This window comes from Ascidiella aspersa, chromosome 6, assembly GCF_963924565.1.
Source record: "Ascidiella aspersa chromosome 6, kaAscAspe10.2, whole genome shotgun sequence".
Taxonomy (NCBI): Eukaryota; Metazoa; Chordata; class Ascidiacea; order Phlebobranchia; family Ascidiidae; genus Ascidiella; species Ascidiella aspersa.
The window spans coordinates 21,015,024-21,038,873 of record NC_139452.1 but is presented as its reverse complement, the minus strand read 5'-3'; the positions used below and the strand labels follow the sequence as shown (position 1 = coordinate 21,038,873).

General features: G+C 34.4%; 1 protein-coding gene across 1 annotated transcript; it reads left to right on the top strand.

Moving 5' to 3' along the window:
• Positions 1–4,107: 4,107 nt before the first annotated feature.
• Positions 4,108–14,970, top strand: LOC146140715 (uncharacterized). Its single transcript, XM_083392680.1, has 17 exons — positions 4,108–4,249; positions 4,529–4,671; positions 5,141–5,168; positions 5,245–5,319; positions 6,010–6,084; positions 6,911–6,973; positions 7,254–7,343; positions 8,025–8,099; positions 8,479–8,553; positions 9,888–9,950; positions 10,440–10,493; positions 10,837–10,991; positions 11,121–11,179; positions 11,339–11,441; positions 13,402–13,563; positions 13,753–13,883; positions 14,859–14,970. Exons 1-17 carry the CDS (start codon positions 4,192–4,194, stop codon positions 14,968–14,970), a joined length of 1,521 nt encoding a protein of 506 aa, XP_083248806.1. The 5' UTR covers positions 4,108–4,191.
• The last annotated feature ends 8,880 nt before the right edge of the window (positions 14,971–23,850 follow it).

Here is a 23,850-nt window from a genome sequence, read left to right as displayed (position 1 = left end):
ATTATCGCTTGTCGGGATCGCAATGCCTAATTTTATATTATTGTCCATTCGTTATACGCCAACATCGTACCTATTATAGACTGCGAATTGCTTATTTTGAAAACTGTGCGTATAATTTTGAATATGCATCTTTTCTTGAATTGTTAATATACCATTTTAGAAAAAATAAACCATCAAACTGAGTTACATTTTCAAAAACTTTAAAAGGTGTGGTAGCTCTAGTTTCTAGAAAGTAATTTTGGAGGCGATTTACATTATTTGCATCTTAGCATAATAGCTGATGAAATACAAAATCGGCGGTGATCATCCATAAAAAGCATTTGTTACTCTACAGTGCTAATAAGTGTTTAACAACACATAACTCAATTGTGATACCTTCGATGAAATAAACACACACAAGTGCATATTTTCACAACTCGGGTCAAATGTAACAAAAACAGATCAGGACGATTAGAAAACACTGTTGCCGTTTATATTAGGCCTTCCATGGCCTCTTTTAGGAGGATTTGTCCTCTTTTCTCAAGAAAACTGAATGGTCCTCTACTTTTAAGTGAGACGTATTTATTTCCATAAAAATACTGTAGCCATGAAACATGCTGAATTGCTAGTTTAAAACAGATTTTTCAACAAATTGTCCTACCAGCCCTACCTTCTTGATTGTTATTGCAAATATTGCGCTTGAAAAAATGGCAACAGAACCTCACATTTAAAAAGGCCCAATAATAAAGCAAAGGTGCGAGTTTTGTAGGCCTAGCCTATCAGCGCGAATTTGGCGAAGATACGTGGATTACACGTTGGTTATAATAAAAAATCTTACCTGATACAGCAGTTCCTGGACCATTTAAAAAGCCTGGAACCAACCATAAAATTCAAAGTGGAAACAGAGAACAAATGCTCAATTTCATTTCTGGACTCATTAATCACTCGGAACCGGTCAGGTAAACTAAGGTATTTAAAATTCAAGTAACTCATTGAGATCGCTACTTGAATTTCAGATCGGACCATCCTCTATAGCACAAACGCTCGGTTGTGAACACCCTGCTACATCGAGCTTCAAAACTTTGTACTAACAATGTACACGAAGTTAAAGAAATTAAACATGTTAAAAAGGCCATGAGAATAAATGAATACCCCGAATGGCTGTTCAAACCCCCCAAAAAAATCTAACCATTTAACAGCTAAACCAGAACCTAAAGGTCTGGCCATTATTCCTTACATTCCAGGTCTGGGAGAAAAACTAAAACGTATTTTGAAAACCACTGCATTTTTATAGCTTTCAAAGCAGCCAGAAAAATTGGAACATTTTACCTTCACCAAAGGATCCAGTTAAACCAGAAAAACGCCAAGGGCTGTTTATGAGATTCCCTGTGGTGGTTGTTCGACAACATACATAGGGGAAACTAAACGTCCCTTTCACACCAGGAAGCTTGAACACATGCGTGATGTCCGCAGTGAAAGGGCATCCCGGTCGGCTCTGGCAGAGCATGCGGTTGAACTTCGACACGGAATTGACTGGGAACCGCACTATTACAAAAGACGGTTCATTGAATCATTCCGGTTTGACAAATGTCCTAACACCAACGATACGGTATCCGGCTATCTACTCGTTGTTGTAGCCAACGCAATAGCTGATAAACGCTCGTTGTCCGATGGCGCAGTTCTGCACCGGATGACTTCGTCGCGTCACAGCTGATCGCATACTTCAGCGACGTCTAGATTTATTAATTTTAATCTGTAGTCTTATGTTATACCCTTAGTATATAAGTTGGCTATAAGTTGGCTAACGCACCCTCGTTTTAATTATTAACCCTGTTGAGGTCAGCTGATATCTGCTGCCGAAACGTCGGTTTATACTTCGTTTACACCAAAAGAGCGATTTGTATCTACATTGATATGATGCCTGGTGGAGCTAATTTTATTTTTACGCCTTTACAACGTTAAAGGGTATCAAGATATTCTTCAGAAGAGAGATTTCTATCTAACGATAACGCAATGTTTAATTTTTGCGCTGGACATTTTTATTTGCGCTCGACATCACAGCCTTACAACTGTGGAGTAAATGCCCTCACAACACGTTTGTCAAAATTAGCTCGTGCATGAGCAATTTGTTGTGTGCCCAATGCGAAAAGCCTTCTGAATTTACAGTTTAGCGCCAATTTTTTCAAACCAATTAAACATTTGTTTCACGCTGGGAAAATTACCAAAAGGGGCGCGGCTGAAAAAAGATCAAGAACCACTGGTCTATAGCATACAGGTGGTTCTCAGCAGATGCCTTCATTTTTCTTTATTATTCTTTAAATTTAGACAACCATAAAGCAAAATAAACTATAAATTATAATGCTAAATAGAAAAACTCTGTTTACTGATGAGCTACGCGAGAAGTGTCCTTGTTTCAAAAAAGGACGTATTAATTTCGAAGCCGAATGCATTACTTGTGGATATGGCACGTTTTTCTCAAACGTAACATTTCTACTTTCGTTTTACTTGCAGGCAAAAAAATGTTCTCTTTTTGGGTGCTGAAAATATGGTAGCCCCAGTTTATACCAGGTAGCAGGCATGGGCAAAAAAGCAAGCCTAAGGAAACCTTGCATATCTTAATGGTTTTCAGTTTATTTTTTTGCATGTTCCATTTAAACCTCAAATTGAGATCCTAAACAAATGGATGCTATGTTCACCTCATATATACTCGTACGCTTCGCCGTAAAGACAATGCGATTTTGCAATAGCACACTTTATTTCACGTGTACCCACAGCGAAAAAATAGAATAATTAAGCAACAAACGCAAAAAAGTTAACAACAGTGCAATTAGATGGACTGTGTTGTTTATTATTTTGCACTACATTTAACCGCTGATCAAGCAACTTGACTTCCTTGTAGTGTTAATCGTTTACAAACCTGCGAATTGCTAATGTCAGCTGTTCATGCTCTGACCGACCTTTTGCTAGGCTAATTGTGAGCTGCAATTAATTAAGATCAGCAATATGTTTTATTAGGATTATATTATGTTATTTTTTGTATTATGTTATATTTAATTTCTATTATGTGGAAAAAATTTAGTATTATGGATACATAAATATTAAAAACTATAAAAACATAAGTTTCGTTTATTACGTTTAATATGTTTATAAAAGAAACATTTCCTTAACGCTACATTAATGACCACAAAGATTTATTAATAGAACTGGTAAACCTTTTATATCTTTAACACCTTATTCTATTTTTTCGCTTAACGTGTACCCACAGCGAAAAAATAGAATAATTAAGCAACAAACGCAAAAAAGTTAACAACAGTGCAATTAGATGGACTGTGTTGTTTATTATTTTGCACTACATTTAACCGCTGATCAAGCAACTTTACTTCCTTGTAGTGTTAATCGTTTACAAACCTGCGAATTGCTAATGTCAGCTGTTCATGCTCTGACCGACCTTTTGCTAGGCTAATTGTGAGCTGCAATTAATTAAGATCAGCAATATGTTTTATTAGGATTATATTATGTTATTTTTTGTATTATGTTATATTTAATTTCTATTATGTGGTAAAAATTTAGTATTATGGATACATAAATATTAAAAACTATAACAACATATGTTTCGTTTATTACGTTTAATATGTTTATAAAAGAAACATTTCCTTAACGCTACATTAATGACCACAAAGATTTATTAATAGAACTGGTAAACCTTTTATATCTTTAACACCTTATTCTATTTTTTCGCTTCACGTGTACCCACAGCGAAAAAATAGAATAATTAAGCAACAAACGCAAAAAAGTTAACAACAGTGCAATTAGATGGACTGTGTTGTTTATTATTTTGCACTACATTTAACCGCTGATCAAGCAATTTGACTTCCTTGTAGTGTTAATCGTTTAAAAACCTGCGAATTGCTAATGTCAACTGTTCATGCTCTGACCGACCGTTTGGTAGGCTAATTGTGAGCTGCAATTAATTAAGATCAGCAATATGTTTTATTAGGATTATATTATGTTATTTTTTGTATTATGTTATATTTAATTTCTATTATGTGGTAAAAATTTAGTATTATGGATACATAAATATTAAAAACTATAACAACATATGTTTCGTTTATTACATAGAACTGGTAAACCTTTTATATCTTTAACACCTTGGGTTTCGTTTGATAACTTCTATGTTGTTCTTGCGTATGATATGAGAAGTATTTTGCAAGTATGTCAAGAACAGCAGACAGCAAGGTCGAAATAATGTTGTCAGAAATTCAACCCACAGGTATAACTTATAAGATTATGCCTAAATAAACGCAAAACCGAGATCATTGAAAAGTCAAATCATTCCTGCAATTAAGTCTTGCTGCCTCGTACATTTTGTGCATTTGAATCTTTGAACTTTGTTTAAATATTAACTTTTGTTTTATTTACATTGCCTGTCATTTTGTTAGTTAGATAAGCCTAATACTTTTCACGACATTATAAACATTTAAATGTAGTATATTCCTAGAATTGATTTCGTATTCGAAGATGTTAAATTGAACCAAATTTGTTTTGAAAGGTTCGGTTTGCAGAAGTGGAGACGAAGAAAAATTACATCAGAAAGTACTAAATATGCAAAAGAATTTAAGAAGGCTTGACATCCTTATAGCATGCCAGACAGTGGTTCTTGTAATTGTATTGGCAGTTTTTGCTATAATTACGGTAAGTTTAAAAAAAAGGCTGTCAGGAGGTCACTATTAACAAACGCAAATGTATATGTCGGGTGAAAGTAGAACAAATTGTTACCGCTTATAGATGATGACGTCACGTCACAAAGTTCATAAAAAACATCCAAAACAAGTAATCCTAGGAAACTTGAGGTTATCGTTCCATGTAGTGCACAAATATGCAACTGAATTATTAGTTTCAATACATTAAAGGAGATCACGGTAAAGCCTGCTGAAAAAGGGATATGGCCTGGTGAAATAACATTTGTTTTGTAAAAAAGTTACATTTTCACGGTAAAAATAATTTTACTTTTTTTTTTGACCGCCGTTCCGGCAGCTAATGTTGCACCGGCGATCGCCGGAAAGAACAATCCTGGCTACTTTTGCAACTGATCTATGTCATACCATATAGATTTGCATTGAAGTTATAATGGATTACCATTTTGTAATATGTTGTTTTTCAGGTAAAACTCGGTTGTCAAGATAACTTAAGTATGTGGCCGTTTTTTATTGGTTTAATTGCATTAACTTTCGCTTTTTTTAATGTCGAACTCTTTTCATTATTTAGAGTCTTTAGACACTAAACCAAGCCAGCTGTTCATGAAGGACAACCAAAACGACAGTTTAATTTCACTGATTAATGGTTTGTTGAATTAATTCTTGATGCTCTAACAAATTAAAAACAAAACACTACAAAATGTAATGCATGCATTATGAGCCCTATACAAATTGTGAATTTCAATTAAACTGATGAACTTCTAAATAATTTACTTTTGCGCAATTTTTATCTTAACTTTTAATTTTTTTACGGAAGATTAATTGTGAGGAATGCATTTTTCATTTCATAACTGCATGTCAAGGATGCTGAAGAGATACATTCTAAAATAAATCGCAATTATAACGTCCTTCAAATGATTCTTGGTGGGTGGTTTCAGGACTTAAACTAACTGTATTATGACAGAAAGCTTTTATCGAAAAAAAGTTAGTTTTGTAAGATTTAATAACAATGTATAGCTGACTGCTTTGATGAGTTGGTTTGTAGTATCCAGACTTATGGTTTTATTCGCGACGGCAGTCTCAACTGCTGACAGGGAATTTTGCTATATGCAATTTTTGTATATCTACCAGGCTGATATATCAAATTTGGACAATGCGCTAAAGGCCGTACAAAAATGTTTTACGGCACACAGTGGGCCACGGAGTGTTTTATAAAAAAAAATTGGGCCACGGAATAAAAAAGTTTGGGAACCGCTAGCTACACTAAAGTAAAATCTGTGAGATAGAAAATTAATTATTACAAAGTATATAACTGTCTACTGTATTTGTGTTACAGAAGTGCTTTTGCAGCGGAGTAACACCACGGCAACAGAAAGCTTGGGATTAACAACACGCTTTCAAAAAATTGAAGGTACCACACTAACTACATATTCAAAGTTACAACGGATACTGACGAATTTTAAACAGTTTGGCAAATAAAATTTAGGTTTGTTTTGGATAGCTTTTTCCTCTGAGGTTCGATTTAAGATGCACTTGCCACTACCGTACAAAAGGTAACATGGAAAACGATAAACCCAAAAATAAAAAAAAATAAAATATCGAAATTATTTTCTCGACATTGCATTTATTAACAAAGATATTTAAACAACCATAGTGAGAAATTTCTCATATGGTGTAAATAATGGACGTTTCGGTAGTAGATACCAATAACTTACCTCTTCAGGTTTTTTTCGTATCGAAGTTTAACCGCATTCTCTGTCACAGTCAAACAGAACGCTTTTTCGTGGCGGACATGGCGGACATGGCGGATTTTTTCTAGTTTTCAAGTATAAAGTCTTTAGTTTCTCCTATGGAGATAGGTTGCAGAGCAACCCCCACAGAGAATTTCAAAAACTGCTTCTTGTCGTTTCTCCAGTTAGATGAGATATTTTTGTAAGGGTACCAAGTTTCTATTTTTCCTTATAGCCCACCTCGCTATATCCCCAAGGAATATGACCGTTTTTATTACACAATGATGTTATATCAATTCCTCGCAAACTGGTTATCTTTGAATCTTATGATCGTTATTTTTTATGGTCGTTTGAAAAATGACCGCTTGAAAATATATTTATTAAGAACACATATTAAATATCGATTTTAAACACAAATTCAAATTGATCTGTATTTTTTAGACTTGAAACGCCTTTATTTTTTTTATTCTGTTGCAACATATTATTATTTAACAATTTGTTTTGCAGAACTGCTAACGCAGCAAAAAATGGAAACAGAAAAACAATTTCTCAACGTTCGACAACAGCTGGGTAAAGCTTTCTTTTGAAGAATTAGAAACGTAAAAGTCATCAAGCATAATGCGTCACATAATTTATAAAACGTGCTTTGAAGATAAGATATAGCGTACACTTGTATCCGATTAAAAACTGAAAAAAAAATAATATCAGATGAATTTCGCTTTTGAAGCGAACCTGGTGGTCGGTAAATGCGCCAACTACTAAAAAACATTTTTAAAGAGGTTTAAGTACCGACCCTCAAGCGTACATATTGCTGTTTTGTTTTTAGTGTTAATTTTGTTTCTATTTGTAGCGATATCAACTGCAGATGTGTTTCACTCAAACGTGAAGAAGACAAGTGACACACTCTTATTAATTCAGAAGCAACAACAAAACTCAACTGGTAGGTCTTCGCGTTATAGCCTACAGTCTGTCAGTAGAATTGGTCGGTAAACACTAAACATATACATCCCCCAATAAAATACAATTGTTTTTTTATATCGCTTTTCACCGGTTAAAATATCTTATGGTTCTCGACCTGTATGTGTTCGTGTTAATGCTTTTCAGTTGTTCCGATGGTTAAGCTTGTGCAAAGAACATTTTGTGCGGCAAGCGACGCACTTTTGAAATAACAAAAATGCTTCTTCTAGTAGTTTTTCTAGTAGCGCTTCATCTGTTTCAGTTTTCTTTAACCAATAACAAACTTCAGCGATTAATTTGTGTTTCCTTGCCTGATCTTTCATTTCAAGTCATTTAATTCAAGGCTGTGTTGCAATGACTTAAGTCATAACTTAAGTCGTTTCGTTCCAAGTGACTTGATCATTGAATCAATTGACTTGGGGTGTAATTGAGTGTTTTAACTTCACAATCTTTTTGGTTATTTATCTGGTCGTCTCTAGATCCACCACTGACTAGGTGATCCGCGCTCAAAAAAGAATAAGAACCAATTACCCATTAAAATTAATAAACACGGTAAGGTGTCGCGAAGAAAATTACTAAAAGCGGTTGTGTCCCGAAAAAACAACAGTAAAGCTGAAGTGTCGCAAAAATAAATAAATGTGATTTTGGTCGATTTGTTTTACAGATTTGTTTTTGCGACATAGTAACAAAACTGGAGCAGATCGACGCGGAATTATGAAGCACATTTCCGAAGTTAAAGGTATTTTTAACAACAAAGTAAAAATCAACAATTTTCATTGTTGTAGTTGACAGATTTTGAAACCCATTATAAAAGGCGATGCTTTATAAACGTTGGTTTTAAAACAAGTTGAAAAAACACTTATATCTTTATAAAAGGCTAATAGAAATACAAGATTAAAACAAGATATGTCCCAAAAATTAACTTTAAGCCCAAATAAAAAATATGTATCATAATGTACAATAAATGATTAATTCAAATTCAGTTCGGTCTAACGAACTATACTGTTACATAATTTGTCAAATTCAAATTTTAGCCGATCATCAGTGGAAGTAAAATAGAAAATGAAATAACCTTTGGCCTTGCGGGTGTAACAACCTAAAGCCAGTTTGTGTTACAGAATTACTCATGCAGCAAAGTAACCGCACAAATGCACAAGGCCACAAAGTAGCAAATCAGCTTTCCAGAGTTGAAGGTACAATTTATTTTAACGCATAACGATAAACCTGCCGTTTTTTAGTTTGCCAAAACGAGTTTTGTCATGGTTTCTCGAATCACGTTTATCATGTTTACATATAAATCAACCACCGATTAAACGATACCAAATCTACGTTATCGGAACGGCCACCGTTAGAATTAAACCGAAACTTTATTCTCTGTCTCACTCTAAGAGTTTAGACAAACTTGGATAAAGAAATATGTCAGTTTGACCTGTTGCACGCTGCAAAGCTTTTTCGTTTCAACTCAGTAACACTCCTCTTGTTAAATTTTTGTAAAAGGTCAAATGCTCTGCCTGGCGTCTGAAAGGTAATGAAATTCACTTAGCTCCTATTTAACAATTTACGCCTCTGCTGGTGGCCTTTTATCTGTTCTATACCGTTGAGCCCGCTTGCAATTTCCCGTCAAGTCAAAGCAAGGGTCTGTAACTTTACCGGTGAGCATCACAGTTTACTGGTGCTTCTTTCTCGTTTTGTAAAAGCCAACAATCTGGAAAAACAAATCACCCGCAAATTCACCAGTTTTTATTTTCATGTTTTTTGAGGGAAACGAAATCTAGCTGTAAAATATTGTACTATTTATGTCACGTATAAAGTTTTGTAAAGATTTAACCTTGACATGCCGAAGTTGCTGAGGCAGTTTTGTTGAGGCAGATTAGGTAAGTTATTGGCCCCCAATTTTTTTCCTCGTCCCCTTTCAGTTTGGAGAACATACGAGACCCCCAATTTTAGGGTCTAGTAACACAAGTTAATCATAAACATAATTAGGTAAAACCTAACGTGCTCGAAATATAGATTAAGTTAATATTTTATAGCCTCAATTGAGTGAAAATGTTGTTCAGCGATTTTCGGGGTGCTACAAAACGCTTGTGCTGACGTCTACACCCAGACATGGCCTTAGAAGTCGACTCTATAGTTACATAAATGTTTTAATAAGAGACTGCTGGTCTTTACATCCCTATGTTGTTTGCAGAAGCTGTTGTACTGCAAAACAACGACACAAAATTTGAAATGCATAGGATCAAAAATCTGCTCATGAATTTGAAAGGTACGATACATCAAAATTAAGTTTTATTTTACCGAACAAATATTTTGTTTGCTTTTTTTGTTTGTGAATTTTAATTGGCGAGGAAACTTAAATGATGATATGTTTAATAAATGTTTAACCTTTAAACTAATAAAAACTTATACTTCACATTCTCTACCTTAACTTATGATAAACAAAAATCGACTTAAACAATTTTCAGGGGTAGTTTCTAATACCATCTCTAACGTTTCAAAATAATCCCCAACGATTTGTGTGGTTTTTCAGATGAAAAAATTAACACCAGACTTCAACTTGAGATATGCTATCGTCGCGCAATTAAACTACAGGGTAATGCTATAATGTTAACATGTAACTACATTATAACTACTAAATAAGGTTTGTAAATTTTTAAAATAGTTGCAGTGCTTTTTCACCATGTTAAAAAAAATTTTCACCATGTTTCGAAACTTTTCAAATGGTACTACATATATGGTCTTTTATATTCCTGCTACATCTAAATAGTATATAATTTTTGCGTTAGAATAAAATAGAAAACATTACAAATATATATGTGGTCTTTATTCGTTATAGTTAAAAATTAAGTCACTACAGGTGGTACGTCGCCAAAAAAGATTAGATTGGGAACAGCCCTAAAAAGTTTAGCCAGCATAAAGGCATAAAAAAATTCGTAATAAAACATTTTATTTTCTCCAGTTAGTTTGTTAACAATCATAACGTCCAATTTTAGTTATAGAAATGATTATATATTTTTTGCCAATTTTAGCATTAAGATTTATTGTTATGAAAAATACGTCTTTATTGTTGAACTTTATTCAGATCAAACAATCAGAAGAGAAGAATATGCTGAACGTCAAATAGCACAATGTTATTGTAAGTAAGATTTGGAGCAATGTTTATTTCTCAAACATTTTTAAAGAATACAGAAGGATAACTGTGGAGATTATATAATGGGACGTTAAGGTACATTGCAAAGTATTTAAAATGGCGATCTCCCTTATCCTCTTGGTAATACGAAAGGTGTCATTTGGTATTGGATCGAATCGCGATACTTTTGAGTTAAAATATTGGTTGTACGTCTCGGATAACAATTATTAAGTATCGGATAACTTTTCAAATATTTTTTAGATTATAATATAAGTTTACGTGGAATTACTCTGCAATTATTCAGAAAGTGACGTAACAAAAAATGAAAGCCATTTAATTTAAACTTTAGACAAGAATAACATTACAAGAATTATCGACGCTCTATCCACTGCTGCTCGTGAGATTTACCTGTCCGACGAAAGTCTGTACAAGTATAAGTACGACGACAGAAGTGGAAAGTCAATTACGGATGGAGGAGGCGATATGTACGATGATGGAAATAAGGTTGTTTATTTTTAGTTAAATTCGGTATACAATAATCACTACAGTGTCACCGATAACTTAAAGTGAAAGTAAAACGACAATTCGATCTATATTTGCATGCTGTATTCGTTTCTAAATATTTATATTTAGCTTACTGTGGAAACTGATATTTCAAGTCGTCAAAATCTGCAATACAATACATCCTTTAGGTATGTATTTAGTATTTTCGAAGATACACGTTTTAAGCATTTAAAATTTTGTATTTCTTCTTTTAAAGGGTAAAACTATTATCAACATGTTTTTTGACAAAATTGTGTAATTTGGTTTTATCTGCTTTTTTTTTGCTGACATTAGTGCTTGCATTACAGTGACAATAACACTTATATTGGACTTACCAAGACTTCGCATCCATTTACTTTGTCGATGGTTGTTCGTAATACGGATGGACTCAGCCATGAAATTCGCTTGATGGTAATAGGCCTACTGCTGACTTGTCTGCGACACCAGATGTAAACAAAGTCAAAGTTACTTCAGTAATTTTTTTAAATAACCTGGCCTGAACTTAAGGGTTTAAATTGTTTCATTTTAACCGTAATGGTCTATTTACCTTAGGTTTATACGTAAATTAAGCCGTTTAGTTCGTAATTGCTGTATTTTATGACTCTGTTGTGCACATATTGCGTAAAATCGAAAGAATTTATCATTTTTGTGTAATGGAATTTATTTTTGATGTTTATTACTTCACTTCACTATTATCCAAAAATAACTTGAATTTTGAAGTCATTTTTTATGCTTGAAAAGTATTTAAAATAACTTGTTTACAACACGGGTAAATCCATTTACAGCAGGTAAGTTTTGTTGTTAATTGTAACATATTCGTCTAATATAGGAATACTTATCCGCAGAATAACCGTTTATATGCGCTGTAAACCACCAATCAAATGCCAACCTATATTTTCAGTTTTTTTTTTTTTTTTTTTTGTACACAAGTTGTAACGGACCCCTGCCATAAGACTGAAATATAAGAACAACACCAACGTCAGAATAAAACACAATTCGGAATAAGACCAAAATAGGACTAATACCTAATGCTATTAATCCTATCTAAATCGGAATAAGTCCTAAATCCGTCGGAATAAGACTTGAAAGGGCAGAATCAGACCTAAACAACACTGGAACTAACCCAAAACCCAACCCCTAAGTACATCACTAACTCCCTAATAATTTCAGCAACCCATTTTCTAAACCCACCGATTACCCACCAACAACCCCAAACAAGACCAAAAATCCGGTGCCAAAACAGTGGTGCCCTGGCGGCGACGGTTAGACTAGGGCGACCAATCGTAGTCACCAAAACGGCCGATGCCAGACCCATAGCGCCCGATCGTCTCATACCCTCTACCCACAGGATCGGGGTTATTTTGGCCATTTAGGCCTTCTTACAATGAATTTAGGCATAATTTCGATGAAGTTAGGCCTTATTCCGATGAATTTAGGCCTTATTCCGATAAATTTGAGACTTATTCCGTTGATTTAGGCCTTATTCCGATAAATTTAGGACTAATTCTGATGAATTTAGACCTTATTTCGATGGATTTAGGCCTTATTCCGATGAATATAGGTCTTATTCAGACGATTTTGATCCTATGCTGCACTGGGTATTACTGCGTATTTGGCTGTATTATGTCCTTGGTCTTAATACTATGGTTTTATAGATTTTTTCTGCTTAAGGTAATGTTGCTTTTTTGTTTTATTGTGTGTTCCCGTTGTAACCCTACAATACATTGTCAAACATGTAAATGTCTCTGTGCGTAACAAACGTTTAAGTAACACCAAACATCTGCTGTGTCGCCAGCCAGCGCTTCTTAACCGGTGTGCCGCGGGCAAACGGAAAACTTTAAAAAAATAATAGACATATTTTTTATAAATAGTGGACATATTAACATATTTTTTTCGGCTTAGCTCTCATTGAACATACATTACTTTAATGATTGTGCTATGAAACCTACCCTTTTAACAACTTCAAAACAAATTCCGGTATACCAAAACAAAAATCGAGCTCTTTTCGCTCGCCAGGTGCTCCGCCATATTTTTGGTGGTTCACCCAGACTTAAAAAACGGTTAAGAAACACTGCGCTGGACACAGGATGCGTAGCTATTCAAAAAAATGATATTTGTGGCGGACAATAAATGTTAGATTCTGGTCAAGTCAAAAATTAAGGACTTTGTTACCACTTGCTAATAACTTGTTTCCGTTATTATTTTATTCTTGTGGGAACGTCAAACTGATTTCGTACAAAAATATTAAAACACACATATAGATATCAGGTTAATTCACAAATCAAAAGCACTTACAAGAGATTTCATTTTTTGTTAGTATCTTTTTTTTCTTTTCAGTAGATCGTTGCAATTATGAACTTTAATTTATTAGGAGCACGGCAACCTTGGAGCGGACGGTTCTGGCAGTTGGTCCACATTTGAGGGATCTGTTTCAGTTCCGCAAATATCAGCTTACTATACCGTCTACCAGGTCTATGGGGCTTCAAACGACCCTTCTATTGTACAAATATACTTCTATATGTACAGTGCAGAGGTAACATCTACAAATTAATCCCTGTATAGTATAGGCCTTCTAAATGTCTTTGTTGTTGTTTGTCTTGGGAGTTAACGAACAGTCGACCCCTATCTGACAGCAATGTTACTTAAGAATGTATTTTTTGAAAATTATTGCAATCTTTTGCTGGGTGGACAAAATCTGGCTTAAAATATAATTACGTTTCAGCTCTTTAATTCAACTGGGTCAAGAACGTTAACCTTAGAAGTGGGTGTAAGAAATACAAAACTCACAAACAATACAGCCATGTTACGAGGAACAATGAATAACGTTTACTTCAACTACATGCTTCTTTCAAGGTATTCAGTTTAATTACATGACCGTGTTCTAATAGAGTTTTAGGAGAATTTAGTGCAGTTGATTATACGTACGTTTAACAAGACAACCGTTGTGTTCGGAGCTTTATTTATCAAAATTCCCTGTATTTATTTTTTTACAAAAAACAACAATGAATTCATTTTTCTCGTTTCACAGGCAAAAAAATATTCTTTATTAAATCGTATAAGTTTTAAAAGCGATACAGAGTTTCAACAGATTTTCTTTCCATCAACCATTTAAATCACCGAATGGCCAAGCACGCCGTTAGAATCGATATAACTTTGTAATCAGTATTATGATTTAACTACAAACGAGGCATTTGCTGGTAAAAAGCAAGTTTGTGGTAAGATTCGAATTCACGGCAATTTCCTCGACCGTTCCAGTGCCGTCGATTTAAACTGAACTACGCCGGCTCACTGGGAAGCAAGTAGAGAAACTCACATCACGGCTTGCTGCGTGTGATCGTACACCTCCCTTAAATGGGACCTTAGTTTTAAATCAATCAAAACAATTTATAGGTCTTCATTATTTAACTAGGGTTAGCCATTTCGGAAAGTCGTAGTATTGGCAACGCCAACGGCTCTTGAGTCATAAAACACATTATACTTTCAGAAATCTTACTGAAGACTTAATTCATTTTTAGACGCATTTTAATTGGATGTAAACATGTGCTGTTGATGTATGTGTCGTTAGATGTTTATTGTGTAGTTTTTGTTTTTTTCAATCAACACATGTTTTATATAATCAATACATATTTAATTTAAGCAAAATAAAAAGTAGACATTAAAATGTTAGCAACAGGCAACAAGAAAGTCGTGAAACACTTTATAACAGATCAGGTTAACTTCGTCGGAACGCACTTTTGCCTATACCTTGGGCTGCGATGTTTTTATGGTAAACTTTCAACAACATTTCCTTTAAAATCTAATTGTTGTTATGTTATATTTCGTTTTTAGGTCACCGCCCACTTACATGTCGTCAACCGAGGTTAAGACCTTTCTTAAAAAAGTTTTGCTCAGTTTTAAGAACACATTTTGGTATATTTCAAGTGGTCTATTTGCGAATTAACACTTTGCTGTACTCTTAATGTTGATTACGTTTTCTGTTTTGTTAAACCATTTAACTATGTAAATATATCACGAAACTTGCAGTTAAATGTGTTATTCATACAACCATTGGGCATCACTTTTATATTAATACTCATCAGCAGATTATACTACATTGGCAAAACGGTGTTTAATCTTAAGCACCAAAACGCTCTAAACTCGACCCAAAATAGAAAGTTATAAAACTTGGTTACAAGTGTATTAATTTTGGTTAGGCGAATTTAGTATATAAAATTCATATAGAAATGCAAAACAAACCACAAATGGTAAAACTTCAAGCTAAGTGAAAAGTAAGAAATATCCATATCAAGTAAAAATTTGCCTTATAAGTTTAATTATTTGCCTTGAACTGCATCGTTCGATCTCGTCGGTAAAAAATTCTATAAGCAGTAACAATTCAAAAAACTAGCATCTGCGCTTAATTTCAGATCTTACCACCGTAATTTATTTGACGTAAAGAGTATACGTCACACTCTCTATAGGTGAATTGCTACCTCTACTTATATACCTTAAAATGAGTCCAAATAAAACAACATTTGCCTTTTTTATTGAAGTTTAACTTTTTAAGTGCTACCATAAATTGTTAGATTTATTGTAAATTATTGAACTTTTGTCATTTTTTTATATTAGAACAGGGGTGTCCAACAAGCGGCACGCGTGCCAAATGTGGCACGCGACCAAATAAAAAATGGCACGCAAGCCCCCCTAAATTACTTAATTTGCAATTCAGCCAATTGTAAAAAAATACCTAATTAACCTTTGTGGAAAAGAAGCACTATATAAAATTAACAAATACAACTATGTGTGTAACAGAAATATTTGAAGCGCAAATGTAATCTTGGTAATGACTTAAAAAATGTAAACATTTTTAATGCACAAGATTGCCCAAACAGGTTTATTACAAAATAGCCTATACAAGACTATATACTGGGTTTTAAATATACAAACATAGTTTTAATCTTAGACAAAAGAAAAATACTTAGTTTTATAATTTTTAACACCTGTGAACATCAAAAATAAAGTTTAGGTGAAATCTTGCAGGTGTACAGCCGAAAAAAATCAGGGTGACGCCAGTCTGCTTTCTGTTACAGGTTTACACCCGAGATTTTTTGAAAGCTGTTTGTGTGCACACTTAATTAGCAATTTGCACACCTAAATTCCAGAAAATGGTTGAGTAATGCTAAATTTTCGAACCTCAGGTGTGCATAAAACGTTGATTGCACACCTAAAATTTGGTGATGTAAACCAGAGACATGAAATGCATACTGGGGGTGATGGGGTGCACCAATGGTCAAAAGTGTATAGGTAATCCTGGTGAATATTTAAATTTTTGGGGTGCATGTTCTGTTTGGTGAAAAAACTCGCGGGCGGTGCACTAGCGATATCTTCCACAGTGTCCAACGCGGATTTCAAATGTTGTGGCCTGCTATAGAGTTCAGCCAAAAATTTTGTTGCCAAAATCCAATGCTGATATACTGCAAAATATACACCAGAAAATCTATTTTTCACTGTAACAGTGATGATATTTTTGTAATTTTTGCTATAATTTTATTTTAGGGGAACAAATGATTTGCAATACATACAAGTCTTCGGCACTGGTCTAGAATCCAACCGATTTTGTTTATATAACGAGTTGTCAATATTAAAATTGCAAGGAACAAATAAATATGGGAGAATAAATATAATGTGGTAGGATTCTTGACAAGTCTTCAATCAAACAAACATTTTGCATATACCTTTATTTTATCTTAACCTACACAAATTCTGTAAAACTCCCAGTACAACATAATATTTTGTCACTGGTCTAGAATCCTATATACCACAATTATTAAATTAACACACAATATTTGGGTTAGGGTGCGAGATAGCAGTTGGGTATGGGTGGGTCAGGTATTGTTATATTCTTTATTTAATAATAATACTACTTGACCCGCCCTAAACCAAATAATATACGTTGTGCTAGGATTCTAGACCAGCGCCAAAATTTATGTGGGCATTTACAAGACGTAATACTAAGTTACGGAATGGTGAATGGTCGGAATGGTCGGAACGCTCACTAATTTAAGTGTTACCCCGTTAAAACAATTATTAAACCAATGCACAAAATTTGAGTTAGGGTGGGGGTTAGCGTTTGGGTGAAGGTGGGTCGAGTGTTATTATATTTAATAATAATACTGTGAGCGTACAAGCATTATGATTTACATTTTGAGCCTTCCAATTTTTTTAACAAAACCGTTCCATAAAGCTATAGAAGAACTATTAAAAGTAGATGGTTACTACATGTGCGTCAAAGATAAACACACTTTCAATTAACCAATCGCTTCAACGTTTTGCGTAACAACTAACAAAAAACATGTTTGAAAAAGTTTCATCAGGAACATTCAAAAGAACAAAATGCGCTTGCTTTCTACAACCCACGTGGCACTCATAAACATAACTGACCACGTTACGACTATTAGGTGAGTCATTCAAATGTCAGCATCAGATGACTGACAGTTTACTTCCGAATCAGCACTAATTTAAAACTCAATACAGGACATCCAGCAAAGGCCACTGAAGGACAACAAAGCTGAGGGTAGCAATACATTTTATAATACAGTCAAACTTTCCCCAAAATGAAGACTACGTTCTAAGATAATGCCAGTTTTTGTAGAAAAATTAGGCCTCACAAACGTGCAAAAAGTTTCGGCAACCCTGTTGGACACCGCGCTCTCGTTACTCGTCATTACACGCTCGAATGAACAGAGAGAGAACTAATGCATTTCTTCACAATTCTTTATGAATAACTGGGGATAATTTCCGTCTAATATTTTTGATATCATTTTGTTTAAAATTTTAAATTAAAATGTTGCGTGACGCATTAGACACAATAAAGAGTTTGGCCTCGGCCTAATCAATTATTTCAAGTTTGTATTAAAACCTACAGATTCTTAGTTAATAAAACAGAAAAAGCTAACGTCTATAACCGTTAATCAAAACATGTTTAGCACCAGCCATCGCCAAACAAACAAAGCAAATTTAGTTGAAGAAACTATATGCTATATATACCTAAGAGTGCAAGTGCGTTTTTCAATAGGCTTATTTTAAACCTAACTAATGTTCATGGAAAATGAAATAAACAACTTTGGTAGGACCGTGTACACATCCTATGGACAGGTAAAAGGTCACCTACATGTAAAACTGATATACAGTTTAAACTTCGTGCTCCCCTTTTTTAGATCATGGCACTCTAGAAAAGTAAAAAAAATAGCTTTTGATTATGAAACGACCTATATACAATGTCCTATAAAGCTGTTAAGCCAGGGGTTCTTAAACTGGGATCTATGGACCCCTTGGGGGTCCGCGAACTAGTTTTAGGGGGCCCATGAAGGCCTAATTGAAATATTAGTGTTTATTTAAGAAGTAATCAATTTATTAAAGAAATCAATTTAATTAAAAATAAAACGGTTTGGCACTGTATTTAGACTACATTTCACTTTCACAATTTTGGACTAAAATCAGCAAATTTATGTAGTCTATTTGTACTGTGACGTCAATTTATGACGTCATTTTTAACATTTTTTTTTGCCTACAGTGGTCCACGCGAGATGAAAGAAAATTTTAGGGGTCCGCGGTAAAAAAAGTTCAAGAACCAATGCGTTAAGCAAACAATTTCGTCCTTATTTTAAAACAGTGGCTCCCCAACCTGGGGGCGCCGACCCCTACGGGAGTCGCAATGAAAGACGTTGCCATGGGGTCGCCGTATACTATTGGTGAAAAAAATCCCAAAAAATATATGTAGGCTATACTAAAAAATTAGATATTATAGCAGGAGCAGGAAACACCGCCTGTTAAACCTGACCCCTAACTCCATTACTAACGCCCCTAATAGTTTTAACGCTAACCCAATATCTAACCCCACCCACAACCAATTCCTAACTCCAAGCAGGGGCAAATAGTCCAATAACAGAACAGTTTCGCCCCAACTGGCGCCGTTAAACTAGGGCCCCCAAACGTCGATATCAAAGCCGACGGTGCCCGACCGGTGGCCCCTATCGTTACACCATTTTGCTACAGTTTTAGGTGTTATTTATGTCTTATTTCGAAACATATTATTGCGTCTTTGACTTTATTACTTTATTATGTCGTATATCCTAATATTAATATGATGGTATTATAGATAAGTTACATATAGGGCTCGTAAAAGTCAATAAAGTTAAAAAAATTTAAGGAACTCGTCTGTCCACGAATCAAAGAATTAAGTTGTTTTCAGCACCTAGGGGACTGTTTCTAAAAAGTTTATAGGTCAAAATAAAGTCAAAATTTACCATAAAGTTAAGAATTTTTAATAAAGTCCAAATTTGTCAAATTATGGCTTTTGACAAACTTTTTGTGTTTTCTTGAGAGCAATTTATGTAAAAATCGTCGTGGAAGCATTGTAAATCAGGAACTGCGACACAATTGAACCATATTAATCCATAAAAGCAGGAAATATGTCACAATGCCCACTAGGATCAGCAGTAACTTTTATCGCAAATTGTCCATTTTTTTTATTGATTGTTACGTATTTAAATAATTCTTATAAAACACTTCTTCATAAACGTGGTCTTTTTGAAGATCAACAGTTTGGATTTTAGGAATAGCCTACTGACATTCTGTAATACAAAAATACTTAGAGCTAAATCTATCACGACGCACTTTTATAATACATAAAACACCTCGACTTTTCGACAAATATTACGTTTGGGTCTGAAATCGACAATCATTATGTTTGGGTAACTGGCATCAATTCGAGGAAAACTGTGGCCTCTACAAACAAGCAATTTCGTTAGGTTAAAATAAAGTCAAAATTTGATAAAAATAAAGTCTAAAAAATTTTTTTTAGGTTAAAATTTAAATGATCCTAGTTATATATTATTGTTGCTTTATAGATCTGATTCTGTGTAATCCCCTCTTTTTGTTTGATTTCATTATGGCTTGTCGGGATCGTAATGCCTAATTTTATATCATTTTCATTCGTTATACGCAAACATCGTAGCTATTATAGATTGCGAAATGCTTATTTTGAAAACTGTCCGTATAATTTTGAATATGCATTATTTCTTGAATTGTTAATATACCATTTTAGAAAAAATAAACCATCAAATTGAGTTACATTTTCAAAACTTTAAATGGTGTGGTAGCTCTAGCTTCTAGAAAGTAATTTTGGAGGCGATTTACATTATTTACATCTTAGTATAATAGCTGATAAAATACAAAATCGGCGGCGATCATCATAAAAAGCATTGATACTCTACAGCAGTGGTCGGTAAATTTTGATTTAAACCCAAACTGTATCGTAGGGAAAAAGTACAAAAACAATTAGATGCATTTTTATATTTGAAACACATTAAATATCATTTAAATATATTCCGTGCTCTTGTAATGTTATAACAACGTGTGCTGTGGCCATATTATATTTATTTACATATATATACAACGTCCCATAATTAAATGATTTATTTTTTTTTTAATTTAAGCAGGAAAGGTTTAAAAAAAACGTAGGCTATGGCCATGAATTTTAATTAGTTTTAGCAAGCCTCCATAAAAATGAGAGAGAAAATCCAAAAAGCTGAATGCATTTTCTGACATTAACAACGTTAAAAAAAAAATAATAAAAAACAAGATTTTTGAAATTTGGTATCAAAAAACCTGGCAAGCCTTGTATGCATGTCTATTCAATGCTTTTCAGGTGTACTTTTCCAAATTGCCATTATTTTATTTTTTTAAGTTTTTGTAACGCAACTATAGAAAGTGTCATGGAGGGCCGGTGGTCATAAAAGGTATCTAAAAAACATTATTACATAATACAAAGTGTGACTTCTTACAAAATAATGGCCTAAAAAAAAGGCGGCTTGAAATAATCCACGGACTGGATTTAATTGCTTGGCGGGCCGGATGCCGCATGCGGGTTTCATTAAGTTCATTAATTTCTAGAGGGAGCATCTCATTGCGGCAAAACAAGCTTAAAGATCGCATTAAAAAAGTTGTAATAAATTTCATATATGAACATTTGTTTATATTTAAGGCCGGTCCGCGACAAAATTACAAATTTTAAACCGGCCCGCAGTGCAAAAAAGGCTGCCGACCCCTGTTCTACAGTGCTAATAAGTGTTTAACAACACATAACCTCAATTGTGATACCTTCTTATAGAGTCCGATGAAATAAACACACACAAGTGCATATTTTTACAACTCGGGTCGAATGGAACAAAAACAGCTCAGGAAGATTAGAAAACACTTTGGCGTTTATATTAGGCCTACCATATGTCCTCTTTTAGGAAAATTTGTCCTCTTTTCTCAAGAAAACTCAATGGTCCTCCGAGGACGCTTAAAAATGTCCAAATGTCCTCTTTTTTCGCATTTCGAGTTGCTTATACTTTTAACAAGACTTTTAGGTGAGACGTATTTATTTCCAAAAAAATAGTCTAGCCATAAAACATGCTGAATTGCTAGTTTAAAACAGATTTTCCAACAAATTGCCCTACCAGCCCTACCTTCTTGATTGTTATTGCAAATATTGCGCTTAAAAAAATGGCAACAGAACCGCACATTTAAAAAGGCCCAATAATAAAGCAAAGGTGTGTATTTTGTAGGCCTAGCCTATCAGCGCAAATTAGGCGAAGATACGTGGATGACACGTTTGTTATAATAAAACCAACCTGATACAGCAGATCCTGGGCCACTTAAACAGCTTGGAAACAACCAAAATATTCACAATGGAAACAGAGAACAAATGCTCAATTTCATTTCTGGACTCATTAATCACTCGGAACCGGTCAGGTAAACTAAGGTATTTAAAATTCAAGTAACTCATTGAGATCGCTACTTGAATTTCAGATCGGACCATCCTCTATAGCACAAACGCTCGGTTGTGAACACCATGCTACACCGAGCTTCAAAACTTTGTACAAACAATAAGGACGAAGTTAACGAAATTAAACATGTTAAAAAGGCCATGAGAATAAACGAATACCCCGAATGGCTGTTCAAACCCCCCCAAAAAATCTAACCATTTAACAGCTAAACCAGAACCTACCGGTCTGGCCATTATTCCTTACATCTCAGGTCTGGCAGAAAAACTAAAACGTATTTTGAAAAGCCAAGACATTTCTACTGCTTTCAAACCGGCCAGAAAAATTGGAAACATTTTACCTTCACCAAAAGATCCAGTTAAACCAGAAAACACGTCAAGGGGCTGTTTATGAGATTCCCTGTGGAGGTTGTTCGGCAACATACATAGGGGAAACTAAACGTTCCTTTCACACCAGGAAGCTTGAACACATGCGTGATGTCCGCAGTGAAAGGGCATCCCGGTCGGCTCTGGCAGAGCATGCGGTTAAACTTCGACACGGAATTGACTGGGAACCGCACTATTACAAAAGACGGTTCATTGAATCATTCCGGTTTGACAAATGTCCTATCACCAACGATACGTGGTATCCGGCTATCTACTCGTCATTGTAGCTAACGCCATAGCTGATAAACGCTCGTTGTCCAAAGGCGCAGTTCTGCACCGGATGACTTCGTCGCGTCACAGCTGATCGCATACTTCAGCGACGTCTAGATTTATTAATTTTAATGTGTAGTCTTATGTTATACCCTTAGTAAATAAGTTGGCTAACGCACCCTCGTTTTAATTATTAACCCTGATGAGGCCAGCTGCTATCCGCTGCCGAAACGTCGGTTTATACTTCGTTTACACCAGAAGAGCGATTTCTATCTAACGATAACGCAATGTTTAATTTTTGCGCTTGACATTTTTATTTGCGCTCGACATCACAGCCTTACAACTGTGGAGTAAATGCCCTCACAACACGTTTGTCAAAATCAGCTCGAACACGAGCAATTTGTTGTGTGCCCAAATTTACAGTTTAGCGACATTTTTCTCAACATTAAACATTTGTTTCACGCTGGGAAAATTACCAAAATGGGCGCGGCTGAAAAAGGGTTAAGAACCACTGGTCTATAGCATACAGGTGGTTCTCAGCAGATGCTTTCATTTTTCTTTATTATTCTTTAAATTTAAACAACCTTAAAGCAAAATAAACTATAAATTATAAATTGTGGATATGGCACGTTTTTCCCAAACGTAACAATTCTACTTTTCGTTTAAAAAAATGTCCTCTTTTTGGGTGCTGAAAATATGGTAGCCCTAGTTTATATCAGGTAGCAGGCATGGGCAAAAAAGCAAGCCTAAGGAAACCTTGCATATCTTAATGGTTTTCAGTTTATTTTTTTGCATGTTCCATTTAAACCTCAAATTGAGATCCTAAACAAATGGATGCTATGTTCACCTCATATATACTCGTACGCTTCGCCGTAAAGACAATGCGATTTTGCAATGACACACTTTATTTCACGTGTAGGCCTACCCACAGCGAAAAAATAGAATAAAAAAGCAACACACGCAAAAAAGTTAACAACAGTGCAATTATATGGACTGTGTTGTTTATTATTTTGCACTGCATTAAACCACTGATCAAGCAACTTTACTTCCTTGAAGTGTAATCCTTTGAAAACCTGCGAGTTGCTGATGTCAGCTGTTTATGCTCTGACTGATCTTTTGGTAGGCTAATTGTAAGCCGCAATTAATTAAGATCAGCGTTATGTTTTATTAGGATTCTATTATGTTATTTTTTTTGTATTATGTTAAATTTAATTTCTGTTATGTGAAAATTTTAATCAGTATTAAGGATTTACATAAATATTAATACCTATAAAACAAGTTTCGTTTATTTCGTTTAATATGTTTATAAAAGAAACATTTCCTCAAAGATACATTAATGACCAAAAATATTTATTAATGTTATTTTTAGAACTG